Source organism: Felis catus, chromosome A3 (genome assembly GCF_018350175.1).
Source record: "Felis catus isolate Fca126 chromosome A3, F.catus_Fca126_mat1.0, whole genome shotgun sequence".
Taxonomy (NCBI): Eukaryota; Metazoa; Chordata; class Mammalia; order Carnivora; family Felidae; genus Felis; species Felis catus.
In genome coordinates, this window is record NC_058370.1 from 66195590 (window position 1) to 66213858 (window position 18269).

The 18269-nt window shown below is 38.4% G+C and overlaps 1 protein-coding gene across 5 annotated transcripts in view; it reads right to left on the reverse strand.

Moving 5' to 3' along the window:
• The window catches only part of PIGF (phosphatidylinositol glycan anchor biosynthesis class F), a 106580-nt gene that overhangs the window by 15716 nt on the left and 72595 nt on the right, over positions 1–18269 (reverse strand). The window contains exons 1-4 of one of the 5 annotated variants that reach the window (XM_003983960.6): positions 18105–18237; positions 16128–16376; positions 14825–14916; positions 13245–13361 (exon numbers count right to left, since the gene is read on the reverse strand). In XM_003983960.6, the coding sequence (XP_003984009.1) occupies positions 13245–13361; positions 14825–14916; positions 16128–16355 (437 nt within the window). In that variant the 5' untranslated portion in view covers positions 16356–16376; positions 18105–18237. The other 4 variants (XM_019827145.3, XM_045054174.1, XM_006930091.5 and 1 more) reach the window with 4 other exon arrangements.

Sequence of the window (18269 nt, forward strand, 5' to 3'; positions counted from 1 at the left end):
AATGTAGTACATATCCTTCTGGAAATATTTTATGCATGCACAAATACATACACAATTTTGTTTGGAATGGTATGCATTTATGTATACATCCTTTACCAAAACTCAAATGTATATTTATAAACCCAATTTTGCTGTTTTGTTTTCCCTTGTTAATTATACTAGCTATACTAGTATTCCACTGCATGGAAGGAACATCACTTATTCAACTAGTTCTTCTGATTGCACATTTCGTGTAAACAAATCAACACTATTTATTTGATGGGGCAGGAGTAGAGAACAAGAACAACAGATTTCAAAATATCCAGTGATTTCGCCTACAATCCTTATTGATTAAGTGTGTATCTTAGGGGGTAAAGGTGAAAAGACAGAATTCTGCCATTCTGAATCGGTCTGGGTTTCAGCCTCTCACAGTGTGACCACTTAGGCATGTGGAGCATGAGTCTGGTTACAGGAGAGTAAAATCCCACCACAGTGCAGTAAGTAGGGTCCAAATATTCACTTGTTCAAAATGAAAGGTTGTGATACATAAAGTTTATGAAAAGCAGTTTTTTCCAGCCGGTGTGGGAAAAAAGGAAAACATTTCTTCTGTTAGAGGACTTCTTTCATTAGAAATGGGCCATTACATACAAAATATACACTGAGTTAAAGTAGCCCCAAATGACAAGTCAGTTCCCAAGCCAATCCCTCTGTCACCTGTCTCTCTCGTTACTCCCCCTTGGTCCACCTACACAAGATAAGAGCTTTAGCTTGTCTGTACTGAAAATCAGGACTGGAAGAAGGTTGGAACCAATCACCACAGGTCCCAATCTGTGTTATTTGCTGGGCTTCACTGTTCTTTTTATTTTATATAACACCTAAAAATGCAAGTCAATTTCTTCAGCATTCAACATGCTGAAGCATTCAACAAAACAGAGATCTGTCCCAATCCTGGAGGAAAAAAAAACTGGGGAGTTGAACGTAAAGAGGGAACTCTACTGTTCAGGCAATTTAAAGGATTTTCTAGGGTTAATTTTTGACTATTTGTGGCTGACAAATGTTGACTAGCTTTCACTTAACACATAAGTCCTCTATGTTGCAATACATAAAGTGATGTGCCTAGAGACATAAAGTCTGGGAGAGGCTGAGAGTAAGGTTTACTTTCTGCTGGGAAGAATTTACTTCTCCCATTTTATGGAAGAGGAAGTTCCATCAGAATTGGGAGAATGAGTGGCATCTGGGCTTGACAAACTGGAGACAGAGCTGCACTGCAGACAGAAAGAACTCAAGTAAAAGTGGTTGAGGCTGAGTGGAAGAATGGGAAATAAGGCTGGGTAAGTAGGTTAGAGTTAGGATTTTTAAAAATAGCACCTTTACTGAGTACAGTGAAAACCTGCCCCGGATAGCCCTTTCTCAGCCATACAATTTACTCACTTAAAGCACACAATTCAATGGTCTTTAGTGCATTTAGAGTTGTGCAACCATCATCCCAAAATGACACCCTTTTACCCATTAGCACTCACTCCCCAATTCCCCTTTCCTCCAGCCCCAGGCAACCACTTTCTGTCTCTAGGGATTTGCCTATTCTGAACATTTCATATAAATGGAATTTGTGATTGGCTTCTTTCACTTAGTGTAATGTTTTCAAGATCCATCCATTTTGTAGCACCTGAAAATACTTCTTTTTTATTGTCAAATAACATTTTGCTGTATAGATATACCACATTTATTCTCTCTATGCATCAGCTGGACATCTGAGTTTTTTTGAGTTTTTGGCTACTATGCATAATGCCACTATAAACATTCATGTGCATGTTTTGTGTTCTCATTTTTCTTTGGGATATACGAAGAAATGGAATTCCTGGGTCATATGGTAACGGTGTTTAATCTTGTAAAGGAACTGCCAGACTGTTTCCCAAAGCATCTGAGCCTTCTTATATTGCCACTCGCAGTGTACAAGAGTTCCAATTTCTCCCCATCTTTGCTAATGTTTGTTTTTAAAATTTTTTTTAATGTTTATTTATTTTTGAGAGAGAGACAGAGAGAGAGCACAAGCAGGGGAGGGGCAGAAAGAGAGGGAGGCAGGGGATCCAAAGTGGGCTCCATGCTGACAGCAAGACAGCCTGATGCGGGGCTCGAACTCGTGAACTGAGAGATCATAGCCTGAGCTGAAGTCAGACGCTTAACTGGCTGAGTCACCCAAGCACCCCTCTAATACTTGTTATTATTTGATTACAGTCATCTCAGTGGGTGTGAAGCAGTATCTCATTGTGGTAGAATTAGGGTTAGGATTTTAGGAAAGCCTGAAAAGTCAAACTGAAGAAGCCACTGAAGGTTTTAAATCAAGGCAGAGATGATCAAAGCTATGTCTCAACAAGGGTTATGTACATGTCTTATCTAACCTCTAAGCTCCAAGTTCCTTGGGCTTGAGGGGCAAGATCCATGTCTTCACATTTTTCACTTTTATAGCACACTGAGGCCATTTGATATTTGTTACAAAAAGTGCAAACATGCAAGAGGTTGTCCTCTATTTTATTTGATGCACCCAAGGGAGTTTATGATCTTACATATAATATAGGAAAAAAAGGAACCAGGAGCTGGTTTTAAAAATAGAAAAACTGTGTAGCCTATCTTTGTAAAATTAAAATTTTGCATTTATCAAAACCATAGTATGTATAAGCACCTTTAAGGTCCCACATCGTATTAGATGAGCACACCTACTAACAATCCCTCCCTGCATCCCTCCCCACTCCTGAAATCCACTCCCAAGGCAGAAACATTATGAACTCGTCAGTGTTTCTCGAATGTAAAGAACGTACACTATGTATAGAGTTTGCAAGACTTAGTTACTCCCTGCTTTCTACAATGGAAGAAGAGGACTTAGCACTCTTCCCACAAGCCTCCCATCACCATGTGCTCATTCTCTCTGATTCACCATCCCCTCCTTGATGGTAACATCCTCTCCTCCCGGCTGAATCCACAGCACAGCATCTACATTAATATGACTATGAAAATGTTTGTCATAGCTGAACCACACAATAAACCACAGTCACATTTCCTTTCTTATAGATTTTAAATTTTCTTTGGATGTTAAGAACTGCCTCTTTTTCAATCTCTATTTGCTTAGGTACTTGTCACTAAACCATCCTCAAATATTCTAAAGAAACTAAACATCACCTCTAAATTCTTGTTTGTGTTCTTTGTTCTCCCTCTTTCTCTTGTGGAGGGCACCTCACCTGCTGCGAGTGGGACTGGTTGCCCTCTAAGCCTGAGGCACAGCCACTGTCCTGTAAGCTCCCTACACCATCATCCTATGAATTCCCTTTGCCTCTCTCAATGCTTTTAGGTCTCCTGCTTCCCAAATTCCAGGACTTTCTTCTATTTTCCTTTTTTTTTTTTTTTTAAAGCACCTCCTTCAGTAGATTCCTGAGAAAGGGTAAAATAGATTTTAAAGATCGTTTAAAGTCTGAAAATGACTTTATTGTAGTTGTTGGAAATCATTTTGCCTTAGAAGTTTGAAGGCATTGCTCCATTATTTTCTGTTTCCCACCTGAAAAGTTCAGACATTCTGGCTCCCAGTCCTCTCTAGGTAACATGTGCCCCCCCCCCCCCTTCCCCAACCCCCTTACAACACACACTGCCCTCTCTGGTAGCCTTCAGAATCATCTTTTTCCTGGTGGTTATCTAAAATTTCACAAGCCTGTGCCTTGGAGTGGGTGTCTTTTCAGCCATAATGCTGGAAACCAATGAGCCTTTTTTTAAAACAATTTTTTTAATGTTTATTTTTGAGAGACAGAGTGTGAGTGGGGAGGGGCAGAGAGAGAGGGAGACACAGAATTGGAAGCAGGCTCCAGGCTCTGAGCTGTTAGCACAGAGCCCGACCTGGGGCTCAAACCCACAAACTGTGAGATCATGACCTGAGGAAGCAGGATGCTTAACTGACTGAGCCACCCAGGCGCCCCACTCATGGGCTTTCTTAATCTACAGTCACAAGTCTTTTGGTTCTTGACATTTTCTCTTTAAAGACTTATAAAGTCTTGCTTTTTCTACCCAGATCCCCTAAGAATTTTCTGTTTTTCTTACTCTTTTGCTGGGAATACTACCATGTGGAATTAACCCTCTGATTTTTTTTTTAATCTTTTAACCCATTTCCCATATTTTTGCCTTTTCTGTTTAGCTAAGGGATCTTTCTAACTTTGTCTCTACTTCTGTTGATTTTTTTTTCCTTATTTTTTAATTTCCAGGAGCTTTCTTGTTCTCAAAATATTCCTTTTGACTGCCTCCTGTTTGTGTTTTATAGATGTGAAAACAATGGACATTTTTAAAGTTATCTTCTGGTCTTTATATCGCCTTTGTTTCTGAGTTTCCTTTTGTTTTCATTTCTGCCTTTCACTTTAGAGGTGTTCCTGAAATGTCCAATGATTGTTCATTTCTCATTCTACTTAAAACACTACATATGAAATGTCCAGAATAGGCAAATCTAGAGAGACTGGAAGTATTTTAGCAGTTGCCTGGGAAGGGGGGAAGGGGGGAAGGGGGTATGTAAGGGTGGGCAGGAGAGGGACTGCTAATGGGCAGAGTTTCTTCTTGGCGTGGCAAGATGTTCTACAATTAGATTGTGGTGATGGTTATAAAGCTGAGCCTATACTTAAAAACTACTAAGTTGTACACTTTAAATGGGTGGGTTTTATGGTCTGAAGTTGTATCTCAATAAATGTATGTTTTAAAAAACAACAAAAAAGTGAACACTAAACAGATGACTAGATGTCCACTGCGTACAAGCGGGCTTCACTGTCCCAGGGACTGATTAGGGACCTTGGCTTTTAGAGAACCCCCAAATATCAGTATCTGAAGGTTCTTCTTTTATACCATTTTTCACTGAAAGAAGTATTTCCGTACTCTGCCTAGATTGCGTAAGCCTGGCTGTCAGTGTTTTGGACCAAGCAAGTGAAAAGGACGAGGCAAAAGATGAGGAATCATTATTCAATACATAGAATTTCACTTAATCCTTATTCCCTCCAGAGGTTTTATCAAACAGGCTCAGGTTGTGGGGACAGCCGGAGTAGTTGGGGGGTACAGCTATATTTTCTCCATCTTCTCTCCCCCACTACATAACCTCTAATGCTCATATTATTTTTGTAGTGTTTATATATTGTTCTGTAACCCTAATTTTCAACTATTTTTCTAATGTAGTGAGTCCCCTTAATGTACAAACTGAATGATTCCTCCATTTGGGGAAACTGTCTTCTGTCATATTTTGAATTAATTTGTTTTGTTATTTTAGGGACACTACTAGCTAGTCTTAAGCTCATCTCCTTTGTTCTCTGCATTTATCATTTCTTTTCTAACTACTTTACTCTTCCCTACCCCTCATTCGTTTTGATTAGCTCAAACCTTTCCTCCATGCTAGAACTTGATTTTCTAACTTGTCTATGTTTCTAATATATGACATGTGATGGTGTGGTTTGGATTCTCATTTTATTTAATTAATTCTGTAATCTCCTTCTCCACCTCATTTTTTTCCCATCATCTTATCTTTGAGCTCTTATTTTATTGAATTTATGCCCTTAATAATATTTTTCTATGATAAACTGGGTAGTTTGTTTTTGTTCCTTGAGTACTACTTTCTTCCAGGCTGGATTCTTTTGTCTCTCACATGCCTTTTTCTTCTTCTTATTCTATAACGTGTTTTTAGAGTTGCCATGCCATTTCTTTTCATCTTGCTCACACTTCACAAGGGCAGGCTGCCCACACTACATATTTGCTCAGATACCATGAGTGAATTATCTAGGAAGCTGTCTTCTCATCTTAACTACAATTTTTCCTGTCTTGAAGCTGAATTTTGAGTGCTGGATGTTATCTTCTACTCAGTTTTCTGTAACGTGAGGCAGAAGAAAAGAAGGGAGGCAGGGTAAGGGATATGCTATCCCTGTAATTTAATCAATAATATTCAGCTGAAATTTAATAAATGGTTCAATAGATCCAACTTTCAAAAATTTCTGGCCAGGGCTTATGTATCTCATTAGAAATCAGACGACGCGATGATGGTAACAGTCAGCCCCCTTGGCAAAGCCCAGCAGGCAACAGCCCTCATAAACTGATAAAAAAAAGTAAAAAGTCCTGATTGGGATGCAGGGAAACTAGCATTCTATTGGTAGGTATATACATATTCTTCCAATTAGAACTTTAGTTTGGCAGTGTCTGTCAACTTCTTTTGACGTAGGAATTCTACTCCAGGAATCTAGTCCACAGGAACTGTTATACACATATATAGTTATATAGTACAAAGATGTTCATAATAACATTATTTATAATCCTGAAAATTTGATATAATCTTCAATAGGGAATTAAATAAACCATGGTACATGGAATGCTTGCCCAACATTCATCCCATCCCTGATGACCAGACTAATTAAATCATGGTGATCCCATTCTCTCTCCCAGTGATTAGCTTAGGAAGACTCAAGGGAAAGGACTGCTGCCATCTCACTAACAGCCTGAGGATAAGAACCAGGAAAATCAGTGAGAAGCACAGCTACACCTTGACTACCTATCTGTATCTAGAACCATACAATCTCTGCTACGTGAGATAATCAGCTTCCTGATTGTTCAAACCAATATAAACAGAGGTATTCTTAATTAAGGATGAAGATATACTAAAGACATTATGCAAGAAAAATTAGATTATACAAACAATTAAAGATGTTCCTAATAAGTAAAGAAAAAAATAAAGTAAGTTATAAAGCAGTGATAGTATAACCATTTTTTGCTTTTAAATTGCAAATAAGTGATATGTGTGGACAAAATTAGACTAAAATCTGTCAGTAATGGCTGCTTCTTTGATAGGATTACTAGGATCTTGAACTTCCTATATTTTTCTACTATTAAAACTCTTACATATTCTTTTGTAATAAACACGATAAATATTTTTGTATAACTGTGAATGTTTGAGAAGGCCAACTCTAACATCAAACAAATTAATCTATCGAATTAACTATTCCCTAACTCATTTAAAATTTGACATGCTTTTTATGCTAAATTCTTAAAGTATGATAAAAGTGCTAGGGAAGAAACCACTATCACTAAGTTATGGTGGAGGAATGAAAACTTAAGTTGCAGTTGCCCTCTCACGACAAAGTTCAAATTAGTTTTATACTACATCGACTGAAAGAATTCCCTTCTCCATAGCTGCCTATGCCCTGCACTCCTGGGTCTGCTACCTAAACCAGAAAGAGGTACTAAGGCAAACAGCAGTCAGCATTGGGAGTGTGAAATATACAAATCCTCCCTGACATTTGTTAATCCATTTGACAAACATTTCTGAAGCATTTGCTATTTGATTTCACTCATCATCTCACTCAGTTCTGACAATAACCCTGCAAAGTGCATATTAGTATTGTTCTAACAATATCACATATGAGGATCTTTGAAGTTAAATAGCTTATCTAAGATCACTCGGCTACTAAGCAGTAAGGAGAGGGCAGGAACTCATTTTCTGACCCTCAGTTTGTGTAGCCTTCTAAAACCATCCAATGATCTGCATTCAAGTTACCTCTTACTGGCTATTCGAGGGCTTAGGCAAATCACTTAATCTGTCAGCTTTCTAGTACCTTCACCTAGAAGATGGTGAAAACAGGAGTATGTCATCAGACTGCTGTGAGAATTAAATGCTTAAGGACACATGAAAATGCTTTAAAAGTTATTACTTTTGCATATTACTATTTCATACCCCATGTGATGTTAAATAAAATGTTTCGTATTATAAGTTGATTATTTTTAGCTATAGCCCCTCAGCACCTTTTTTGCAGCCTACTGAAGTTTAAGTGGCATCAGAGAAATCTAACTTTTTTTTTTTTAAATCAGCACATAGCCCGAGGCGGGGCTTGAACTCAAGAACTGTGAGATCATGACCTGAACTGAAGTTGGGATGCTCAACCAACTGAGCCACCCAGGCGCCCCCAAATCTAACAACTTCTTGATACAGGACTAACTTTCAATGTCCCCCCAAATAAGCTAAGTATTGGCAAAACCTGAACCACTATAATTTTCATTTTGACTAGACAGTATATTAATTTGGTTCAAATTTCAAAAGACACCAAAGGGTAGTTGGTGGAAAGTCTTCTGAGATGGGCTCCGAGCTTCTCAGATTCTCCCCCCCAGAGATAACCAATGTTTTTATCAGTTTCTTATGTATTCTTCCAAAGTTATACAGGTATATCTATCCTCTCCTGCTCACTTTTTACACAAATGGTAGTATCCTACACACATTTCTTCACCTTGCTTTTTTCCACTAACAGCATATCAGTAAATAAATGGCTGGTTGTTTTTTTTTTTTATAGCTGCATTAAATTTAATTTAATCCTCTCCTTATTAAAGGACATTTAAGCTATTTTCAAAGCTACAATGAGTAATCTTACACATTTAATATTTTGTAGGTATGAAAATATATCTAGTACATAAAATCTCAGAAGTGGAACTGCTAGGCCAAAGATGGATACTTTTAATCTTTATAGGTATTACTAAACAAGAATTTGAACCAATTTATATTCCCATTGGCGCTTACTTCCCCAAACCCTTATCACTATGTATTATGAAACTTATATATTTTTTTCAGTCTGCTAGCTGGAAAATGGTATTTCCCTTCCTATAATTTTTAGTTTTACTTTGTTACAGATCCTTCTGAGAAGGGATAAAGTGCTGACAGGTGCAAAAACAAGGTGACAATAAATTTATTCTGCAAATCTCAAAAAATTCAAAAGGCAAATTTTATAATAAATTTTTACAAAGCTCTTTTTAACCCAGCATAACATAATAGGCATTGCTCTAAGACATAGTTCAGGCTAAACAGAGAAACAGGTTAAAGCAGGATCAGAAAATATATGCATATTAAATTCATGGCAAGTTACTAAGAGAAATTAAGGATAGTTAGTTTCTCTGTTTCCCTTGAGTTTTAAAGTTTGATTTTTTTTCAATTCAAAAATATTAGGAATTTCTATATAATAAGTTCTGCTAAAATGCTTGTTTTGAACATTGAAATTTGTTCCAATTTGACTGATATATTAGGGAACAATATGAGCAATTTAGTCTGTGAGAAACACTAAGTGAACACAAAAAAACTACACCCAATTGCACTAAGCAGTATGTGAATACACAAAACATGCACATCCCTCAAACATCTACCAGATAATCAAGATAGTGTGGTACTGAGATAAGGATACACATATAGGTGAATGGAAAAAAAACTGAAGATCACGAATTTACGATCAACTGATTTTTGACAAGAGTGCCAAAATCACTCAAAGGGGGGAAAATAGCCTTTTTAGCAAATGGTGCTAGGACAACTGGCAAGCCAGGTGCAGAAGAATGAAGTTAGACCCTTACCCCCATGGTACACAAAAACTAACACAAAATGGACCAAAGACTCGAATGTAAAACCTAAAATTATTTAACTCTTAGAAGCAGACAGAGGAGTTAATCTTTATGACCTTGGATTTGGCCATGGATTCTTAGAAATGACCCTAAACGCACAAGCAACAAAAGAAAAAAACAGATGAATTAGATTTCATCAAGATTAAAAACTTTTGTGCTTCAAAGGACACAATGAAGAAAGCAAAAAGACACCCCACAAAAAGAATGTGCAAATCATGTATATGATAAAGGACTTGTATTTAGAATATATAAAGAACTTAATAAACACGGCAAATAATCCAAATAAAAACTGAGGAAACGATCTGAAGAGATATTTCTCCAAGGAAAATATATAATTGCCAATAGGCACATGAAAAGATGCTTGAGGGGTGACTGGGTGGCTCAGTCGGTTGAGTGTCCGACTTTGGCTCAGGTCATGATCTCATAGCTCGTGGGTTCAAGCCCTGTGTCGGGCTCTGTGCTGACAGCTTGAAGCCTAGAGCCCGCTTCGGATCCTGTGTCTCCCTCTCTCTCTGCCCCTAACCCACTCGCATTCTGTCTCTGTCTCTCTCAAAAATAAATAAACATTAAAAAAAATAATAAAAAAAAAAGAAAAGAAAAGATGCTTGACATCACTGCTCAGTAGGGAAATGCAAATAAAAAACACAAGGAGGTTAACACTTCACACCCACTAAGATGGTGATCATCAAAAGACCAGATAATAACAACTGTTGGCAAGGATGTGGGGGAATTGGAGCCCTCATACATTGCTGTGTGAATGTAAAATGGTGTAGCCACTCTGGAAAACAGTCTAGCAGTTTCTTCAACAACTAAATAGGGAGTTACCATAAAACCCAGCAATTCCACTGCTAGGTATGTACTCAAAAAAATAAATAAATAAAAATAAAAACCTATGTCCATACAAAAACCTGTGTACAAATGTTTGCAGGAGCTTAGCCATAACAGCAAAAAGTAGAAACCACCAGATGTCCCTCTTGATGAGTGGACAGACAACATGTGGTATACAGCCACACAAGGAAATGTTATTCAGCCATAAAAAGGAATGAAGTACTGCATAGATGAGCTTTGGAAATATTATGGTACGTGAAAGAAGCCAATCACAAAAGATCACATATTATATGATTACACTCTTATGAAATGTCCAGAAGAGGCAAATCTATAGAACCAGTAATGAGAATTAGTAGTTGCTTAGGGCTAGGGGAGGGGAGATAAGGAATTGATAGCTAAAGGGTATGGAGTTTCTTTTTTGACGTGATGAAAATGTTCTAAATTTGACTGCAGTGATTGCTGCACAATTCTGGGAGTATATTCAAAACTATTGAATCGCACACTTTAAATAGGTAAAGTGTATGGTATTTGAACTATATCTCAATCCCTCCCTGGCTTGCTGGAGGAGGGGTGGATGGGGGATGGGCTAAATAGGTGATGTGTATTAAGGAGGGCAACTGTTAGGATGAGCGCTGGGTGTTACATATAAGCGATGAATCACTAAATTCACTCCTGAAACTAAAATTACACTACATGTTAACTAACTAGAATTTATATAAAAACTTGAAACATAAAAAAGCAAAAACAAAAACAAACAAAACAAAATCCCATCTCTCAGCTCTCTTAGTTTCCCTCATGTGTATGAGTCACATCTTCCATATCTGGTCTTTAACTTCCTGTCAGATTTCCAACAAACCTCCTTTACCACTTCATAATAATTTACAAGTGGCAACTCTTCCCACACCTACTTCCAAAACCAAATTTCAGGGTTTTTTCCAAGCAAAAGTACCATATTCATTATAATGTTTATAAATTTCTTAACTATTTAACATATATAAAACTGAACTATCATTTTTATTAAGTTCCTATCTTTTTTACGTGTTACTGTCAAAGTTTTTGAGTGTTATGCCTCAAGCTTGTCTTTCCTGTAGGCTCTGTGTTTTTTATTGCCCAATTTTGCATAGTGCGGGGATTTCAAGGAATGCATACCGCCACATTATAGCAGAACTTACTGCAGAATGAGATGACAACATCTCCCCCAAATATACCATTACCAGAAACACAGTTCAAAGCTGGATAAATCACCAATCCAAACTTACAATGTTTCAACTGGTCTTCACTATTTAAAAATTTCAACTTAAGGGGCACCTCAGTGGCTCAGTTGGTTAAGTGTCCCAACTCTTGATTTCCACTCAGGTCATGATCTCACACTAGTGAGATCCAGCCCTGAGAGGGGCTCCATGCTGAGCGTGGAGCCTGCTTAAGATTTCTCCCTCCCCCTCTCTCTCTGCCCCTCCCCTACTTGCATGCACACATTCTCTTTCTCTCAAAAAATAAGTTACAAAATTTTAAAAAATTTCAAACTAAAATGCTAAAAGAAATAAATGCCATTAGGGATACTATAGTAATGACGTGGGGAAGTTTTCTTTTTTTTTTTTTTTTAAGTTTATTTTGAGAGAGCGAGAGCAAATGCACACACGTGCACGAGCAGGGTGAGGGGCAGAGAGAGAGGGAGACAGAGAATCTCAAGTAGGCTCCTTGCTGTCAGCGTGGAGCCCAACACAGGCTCAATTCCACAAACCATGAGACCATAACCTGAGCTGAAATCCAGAGTTGGGCGCTTAACTGACTGAGCCATCCAGGCTCCCCTGGGAAAAAGTTTTCAATGTTTACATTCCTATTTTCCAGAGACCTTATCAACACCAGAAGATGGTTCTGAAGGGGAACAAACAATATTCATTGCAAAAGGAAAAAGTCAGTAATTTATGGAGCCTAGTGACCCAAGATGCTTCCTCTGCACTACTTGGGCTGTTCCTTTCCAAATCACAAAAAATACCACTTTTATTTCAGTTTCTATGGCTTCATTCATTTCCCTAACATGGGAGTCATTCCCTTTTCCCTTCATCTCACCGAATCTCACACTTCTGATCGAAATCCTTTATAGGTCATTCCCCCCTTCCAGCTCATTCTTCATTGGTTTCCTACCTCTCTGAGTTCCAAGAGCACTTACTATATGATTTACACAATTTTAATCTCATATTGTTTGCTCATTTTATTCATGTCCCTTGAACGTACAGCTCCTCAGGGAGAGAATCATGGCTAATATTTCAGAATCCACACAAAGCTTGCACAGTATGGAATACAGAGTAAGAGCTCAAGAAGTTTTTGCTACTGGGTGATAAACAAGACAAAATAATGGGCACCAAATAACTTCACAGTTTTTTTAGTTACATTGTAACCATTTTTGTTAGGAATGATTTGAATGCGTTTCAAGAAGCTAAAATTTTAACTCAGCTGTGTTGAATATATATACATATATACACACACGTGTGTGTATGTGTGTGTGTGTGTGTGTATGGCTGCTAAGAAAACAAAATCCTGTAAAACCTCAGGTGTCTTACCACAAAGAAGCTAAAAAAGAAATTATAGGTGTTTCACTAAGCGTTTTTAGATTGTAGACCCCAATTCTACGTTATAAGATGTATGGAAGCAGTTTTATCTGTAGCAATTTTATCACAGTGACAAATCATCCCTGAGGAGTGATTTTCAAAGCCTTCTTTTGGTAGCAGAAACCTTTTTTCAAACAAAAGGCTAAGTGGGATCCTACCATACAGAAGAAAAGGAGAGCTGAACTTGCGAAAGTGGAAGGAGGAACCTGTAGTTCTCCTCAAATGCACACCACCTCTTGCCTGTCCCCAATCCCCAAATGCAGTGGGCCCTTAAGGCATCCCTGAGAACATACAGTGCTGAAAAACACTCATAAAACAATCAGCAAGCTGCCATGGATAGAAAAACACTAATTTTTAAAATGTAAAGTTTACTAATCACTAAAATGTAAAGTTAAAACTTACCCATTTCTACTGAAAACTCTCAGCCATGCTTTGATGTTTGGTCCTAACAAACACAAACAAGGTACAGTAGTAAAAGTAGACAAAATAACTGCAAATAAAAATGTTTCCAACACCAGCCTAGGAAAAAAAAAATCATTAATTTTTTTAAAAGCATTAAAGATTCATATACACACATAATCTTTGTTTCTTAAATACATTTAATATAAAAACATTTTCTTACACTTTACTTTGAAAGATAACACAAGTCCTACCAAAATTATAACTATAAAAAATGTATTGAAATGCAAGCTCTAAAAAACAATCTAGCAAGTATCTGGCTTTAAAGACAGAATTCAGAAGTGTTAAATGCCCTGTAATCCATACGACACTCCACTACGAGAAACCCCTTTTCTAGATAATTAACTTTTTTCCTGAATAGGCTCTGGAACTTTCTTTTGCAACCACTGGTTCAACTCTAGCATGTATTGGAACCACACAGAAAGCTAGATAAACTAAAATTAGGGGGCTGCACCCCTAGAGTTTCTGAGACCTGATAATTTACCTTTGATAAAATGCAGATGCTGCTGGTTTTAGAACCACTGCTCAAGACATTCATCCTACTCTAAAATGGATTAAAAAGAAACTACCATTTCTCATTACAAAGGTCTTATCCTCCCCTCTCTAGGAATTACCTGTGAATTTAGTGTGTATATAAAACTATACACATAACTTTGTGTGCGTGCGTGTGTATCACATCACTGGTTTCACCGTAATCATTAATCACTGCTAAATGAAGTTTCCCAATCCATGATGAACATATATAAGAAATATTCATGAATTGAGTTTTTTTTTTAAAAACTGGTCAGCTCTGAAAAAATTTTGAGTTAAATTTTGCCTTTAAACTATAAACATTAGCTTATTAAATAATTAAATGCAGGGATTTATTGACTTTTCTTGAGAAAACAAACTCTTTTCAAGCACTTCAGAATCACATTTCCTAAGAACTGATATGCTAACTGTAACTAATTTAGACATGTCATTATAGTAAATTCACTCACAAGTCCTAAGGGCCACACATTTATTGGTATAGTATAGTTTCTCATCTACCTCCCCACTCCCCACATGCAATGCAGTAATAGAAGGCTAGTTGATAGGAGCATTGGATGAATTTTGTCATTCTACCATTTTTTAAAACAATAACACTACTAAGGAAAGGCAATGATGTCAGTATCCTTCTGTGATCCAGTAATTAAACACACAACAGTTCTTCTCTAATCACCAACAGATTTAATCTTTGTTTAGTATTAGTAAGCGAGCATTTTAAAACATAGTTGCCTTGGGGCCTCTGGGTGGCTCATTCGGTTGAGCGTCCGACTTTGACTCAGGTCATGATCTTATGGTTCCCGAGTTCGAGCCCCATTTCGGGCTCTGTGCTGACAGCTCAGAGCCTGGAGCCTGCTTCGGATTCTGTGTCTCCCTCTCTCTCTGCCCCTCCCCCACTCACGCTCTGTCTCTCAATCTCTCTCTCTCTCTCAAAAATAAACATTACAAAAAATTAAAACCAAAACATAATTGCCTGAAGGTAAAAATTTCACACTTACTCTATGAGTGGTGCTCCATACAGAACAAAAATTACATGAAAGAAGAAACATGACATAAGAAAGTAGATACAGCATTTCAAAAACCTGGTTACCTAAAAAAGAAATAAGAATGATTTAAAGACTCAAGACAATGCCTAGAGGACAGCAAATGCTCCCAATTTATCTACAAACACAACTTCTTCCCATGGGTGAAACAGCTGAATATTCTTTCCTTTGACTAGCCTGAAGTCAGATCCCATGTCTGGCACACATTCAGGTGCATGGCCCTCTATATAGCTCCACACAACAGCCTACAAGTTACAAACCGACCCTCATATTCCACCCACCCAATCAGCACTAGAATCAAAAAGCATTTCTGTTCCTAGGGTATCGAGCTATGTTATTAATCAGTATTTATAAAATATTTACCGACAACAGGATGCTAGAACACAAAAAAACCCACACAGTCCTAATTATGTGATACGTGAAATATTTGCAGAAAATAACAATAATTCTTTTCATTTAAAAACAAAATTCCTAAGAAAACTGTACCAATACTAAATTAATCCCTAAATCATATTCATGTTATTATATGATCCATTTGAAAAAAGACCTGCGTGTCCGCAAATCAGAGTGGGACCTACTTGATTTGAAGCTTAAAAAGATCTAATTATAAAACACATGTTGAGTTTTTTAATCACAGAGCAGTAAATGTGTTTTAAATTACCTAGGGCAGCTTACATATAGTATCGGATAACGTTAAGTGAGGACTTTATTAAAGTAATAGTTAAGTGTTATACTCTAGTAAACATTTCAGAAAGTAGATTCTAACATCTGAAAATTCTAACACTGGTCAAGGAAGTGTCACTTCCTTGACCAAAACATGGTCAAGGAAGGCCGTGTTTAAAACAAAGCTACCACAGAGGCTTTTTTTGTAATTTCTGAGAAACCCATTAAGTTTCTTTCAGAAATGCAAAAAAATAAATGAAAATAAACTAAAATGTCTTCTAAAGTTTAAAGATAGGACTACTGCATCACATATTTATCTTCAATGGTGACTTAAAACATGACTATATAGGTTCACAATGCTATAGTATCCACTGAAGACACTCTAATTCCACAGCTGATGCAAGGCTAGGATCTATCAAACATTGTAGGCAGCCTTCCAGCAATAATAGGCCACTGATTTTGGCAGGGGGGCAGGGGGAAACATGTCCTCTAGTCACTGTAAATAACCCCATAATGACATGACTAATACTTCATTCTTTCATTAAAAGAAACACCATCTCTATCTAAAAATCAGTTATCAAGAAATAAGCCTTACCTTATATGATAATGAACTTCTTTTAGAGGATGCATTTGGTTTCACTACTAAATATAATACTAGATTGACGGCAGTTACAAAAACAGAACAGACGCACAACCATGTCAAGTGTGTTTCCAATATTGAGAAGTTCTCCAAGAAGAATGATGGAATGAAGATGCTTAGGATAATTGAAAATATGCATAAAAGATGAGTATACAGTAGTCTCTTGATATCAGTATCTTTCATGGTGTTTTCTTGAGTGGCTATCTAATGAAAAACAAATTAAGAAAAGAGCATATGCAATAATGACCTTTTCCATTGTTTAAATGCTCCAACGCCTAAAAGTATGTACCAATTTTCTATGTGCAATAATGTATTAGTTTCAGAGTATGAGAAGATGCATATGTATAAATTCACATGTAGAGTAATATGGTTCAAAAAAGCTCTCAGAGGCTAAAAAGGACAAATTTACGAATATCTTAAACATTTGTAACTGGTTTCTGTCAAAGGGTCATGTCCTAGGCCCAATTAAGGGGTCTGGTTGTTTGGTTGTTGTTTTGTTTTGTTTTTTCCCCAAAATCACAGAGGTGAAAACAACATGCATGGATTAATGATTTGCTCTTATTGGAAATATAAGCTATGTGTTCTAAAAACCCCAGGAATACACTCTGGCTAAACTGTAGGTATTCCTTTTTTAACCATTGTGGACCCCTGTCTAGCCCCTGCCAGTAGTTCACACCTTCTGGCAAATGACAAGTGACGCCAAGTGCACACTTGAATACTCAAATGGTGGCCAGTGTAATCAAGAAAGTTCAAAGAACGTTAGCTAAACTAAGGCAGCCCAATGCTCCAGAAATACCAAAATGACAATGTCTGTTACAGGTGCTAGGTTCCAATCAAAACTAGAGCATAAATGGAAGGAAAAAAGAGTCTACTTTCTCTTTTTATAAAATACACATTATATGTCATATATATATAACAGAGCTTATACATAACATTGGCAAATGTTAAGCAAGGGTTTTATTAAAGGCAATAGTCCACATGTTACATTGTGGTGAATATTCCAGAAAAACAAAAGGGCAAGTGCAGGCCTTATACTAACAGCTCTGAGCTAATTCGCACTGTAATTTTCAAAGGCAAATAGTCTACTGATAAGGAAACAGGCTAGGACACTTTAGGAGGCACGTCCAAGGTCCCAAGCTCTCAAGCGCTAGAGCCATGTCAGTCTCACCTCTTTAATATAAAGATATACAAAGAAGGTGAAAAGGGAAAGTTTTGCATAGCTCCTACCCTCTGCCGGCTGAGGGGCGGGGCAGAGGATCTGGAATACAGGGTCTTAAGAGCTACCTCACTTCCTCGGGCATTTTTCTGGGCCACTCTCAGAATCCCAAATGACATGAGCAGATTTGGATCTAATACAGTGAGCAAGTACCCAAACTCAAATGCTTACTGAATCAACGAACGAAAAAAGGAAGAGGATGGATTAAGTGCCCCTCCTGAGAAAGAAGCCCGGGGGGTGGACCTTGGCGAGCACGCCAGGACGTCCATAGAGCGCCCCTCGGGAGGCCACGGCCCTGGCCTCCGGCGTCTGACCTGGCCCGGGTCCGCAAGTACTGAGGCTGGAGAGAAGGCCTTTCTGGGCGGCTCGCATAGGAGCCTTCCCGGAAATCGCGGGACTGGTCTCTACAGCCCCACCCCAAACTCGGTCGCTGGGGACTCTGCCCAAGCCTCAGTCGGCGCGAGCGTGAGGAACGAGGAACAAGTTGAGAGGCATAATCAGAGAGCACCGGCGGGGAGACCAGGAGAAATGGAGGGTCACACACAGAAAGTCGACTCCAAAAGAGGGCCGGTCCAACAGGGCAGCCCCTGGGTCACTCCGGAAGGGTGGCGTTCGAAGGGACGGGGCACAGACGCTGACGGCCACATGGGCAGTTGGTGGGGGCTGCTTGCACCCCCCCGGAGGCTCGCGTGCCGGGAGGGTTCGGCTTGGCTTACCTACTCTCCCGCCCGCGGAAGAGAAGCGGGGGTTACTACCTGCCACCATCAGGTACGACCCGCCGCCCTGACCTTCGCGCATGCGCAGGCCTGTGGGGGCGGAGACCCAAGATTGCACAGCCAATTGCAAAAGTGGAGGGGCGGCCAATGGGAGCAGCCTCGCTT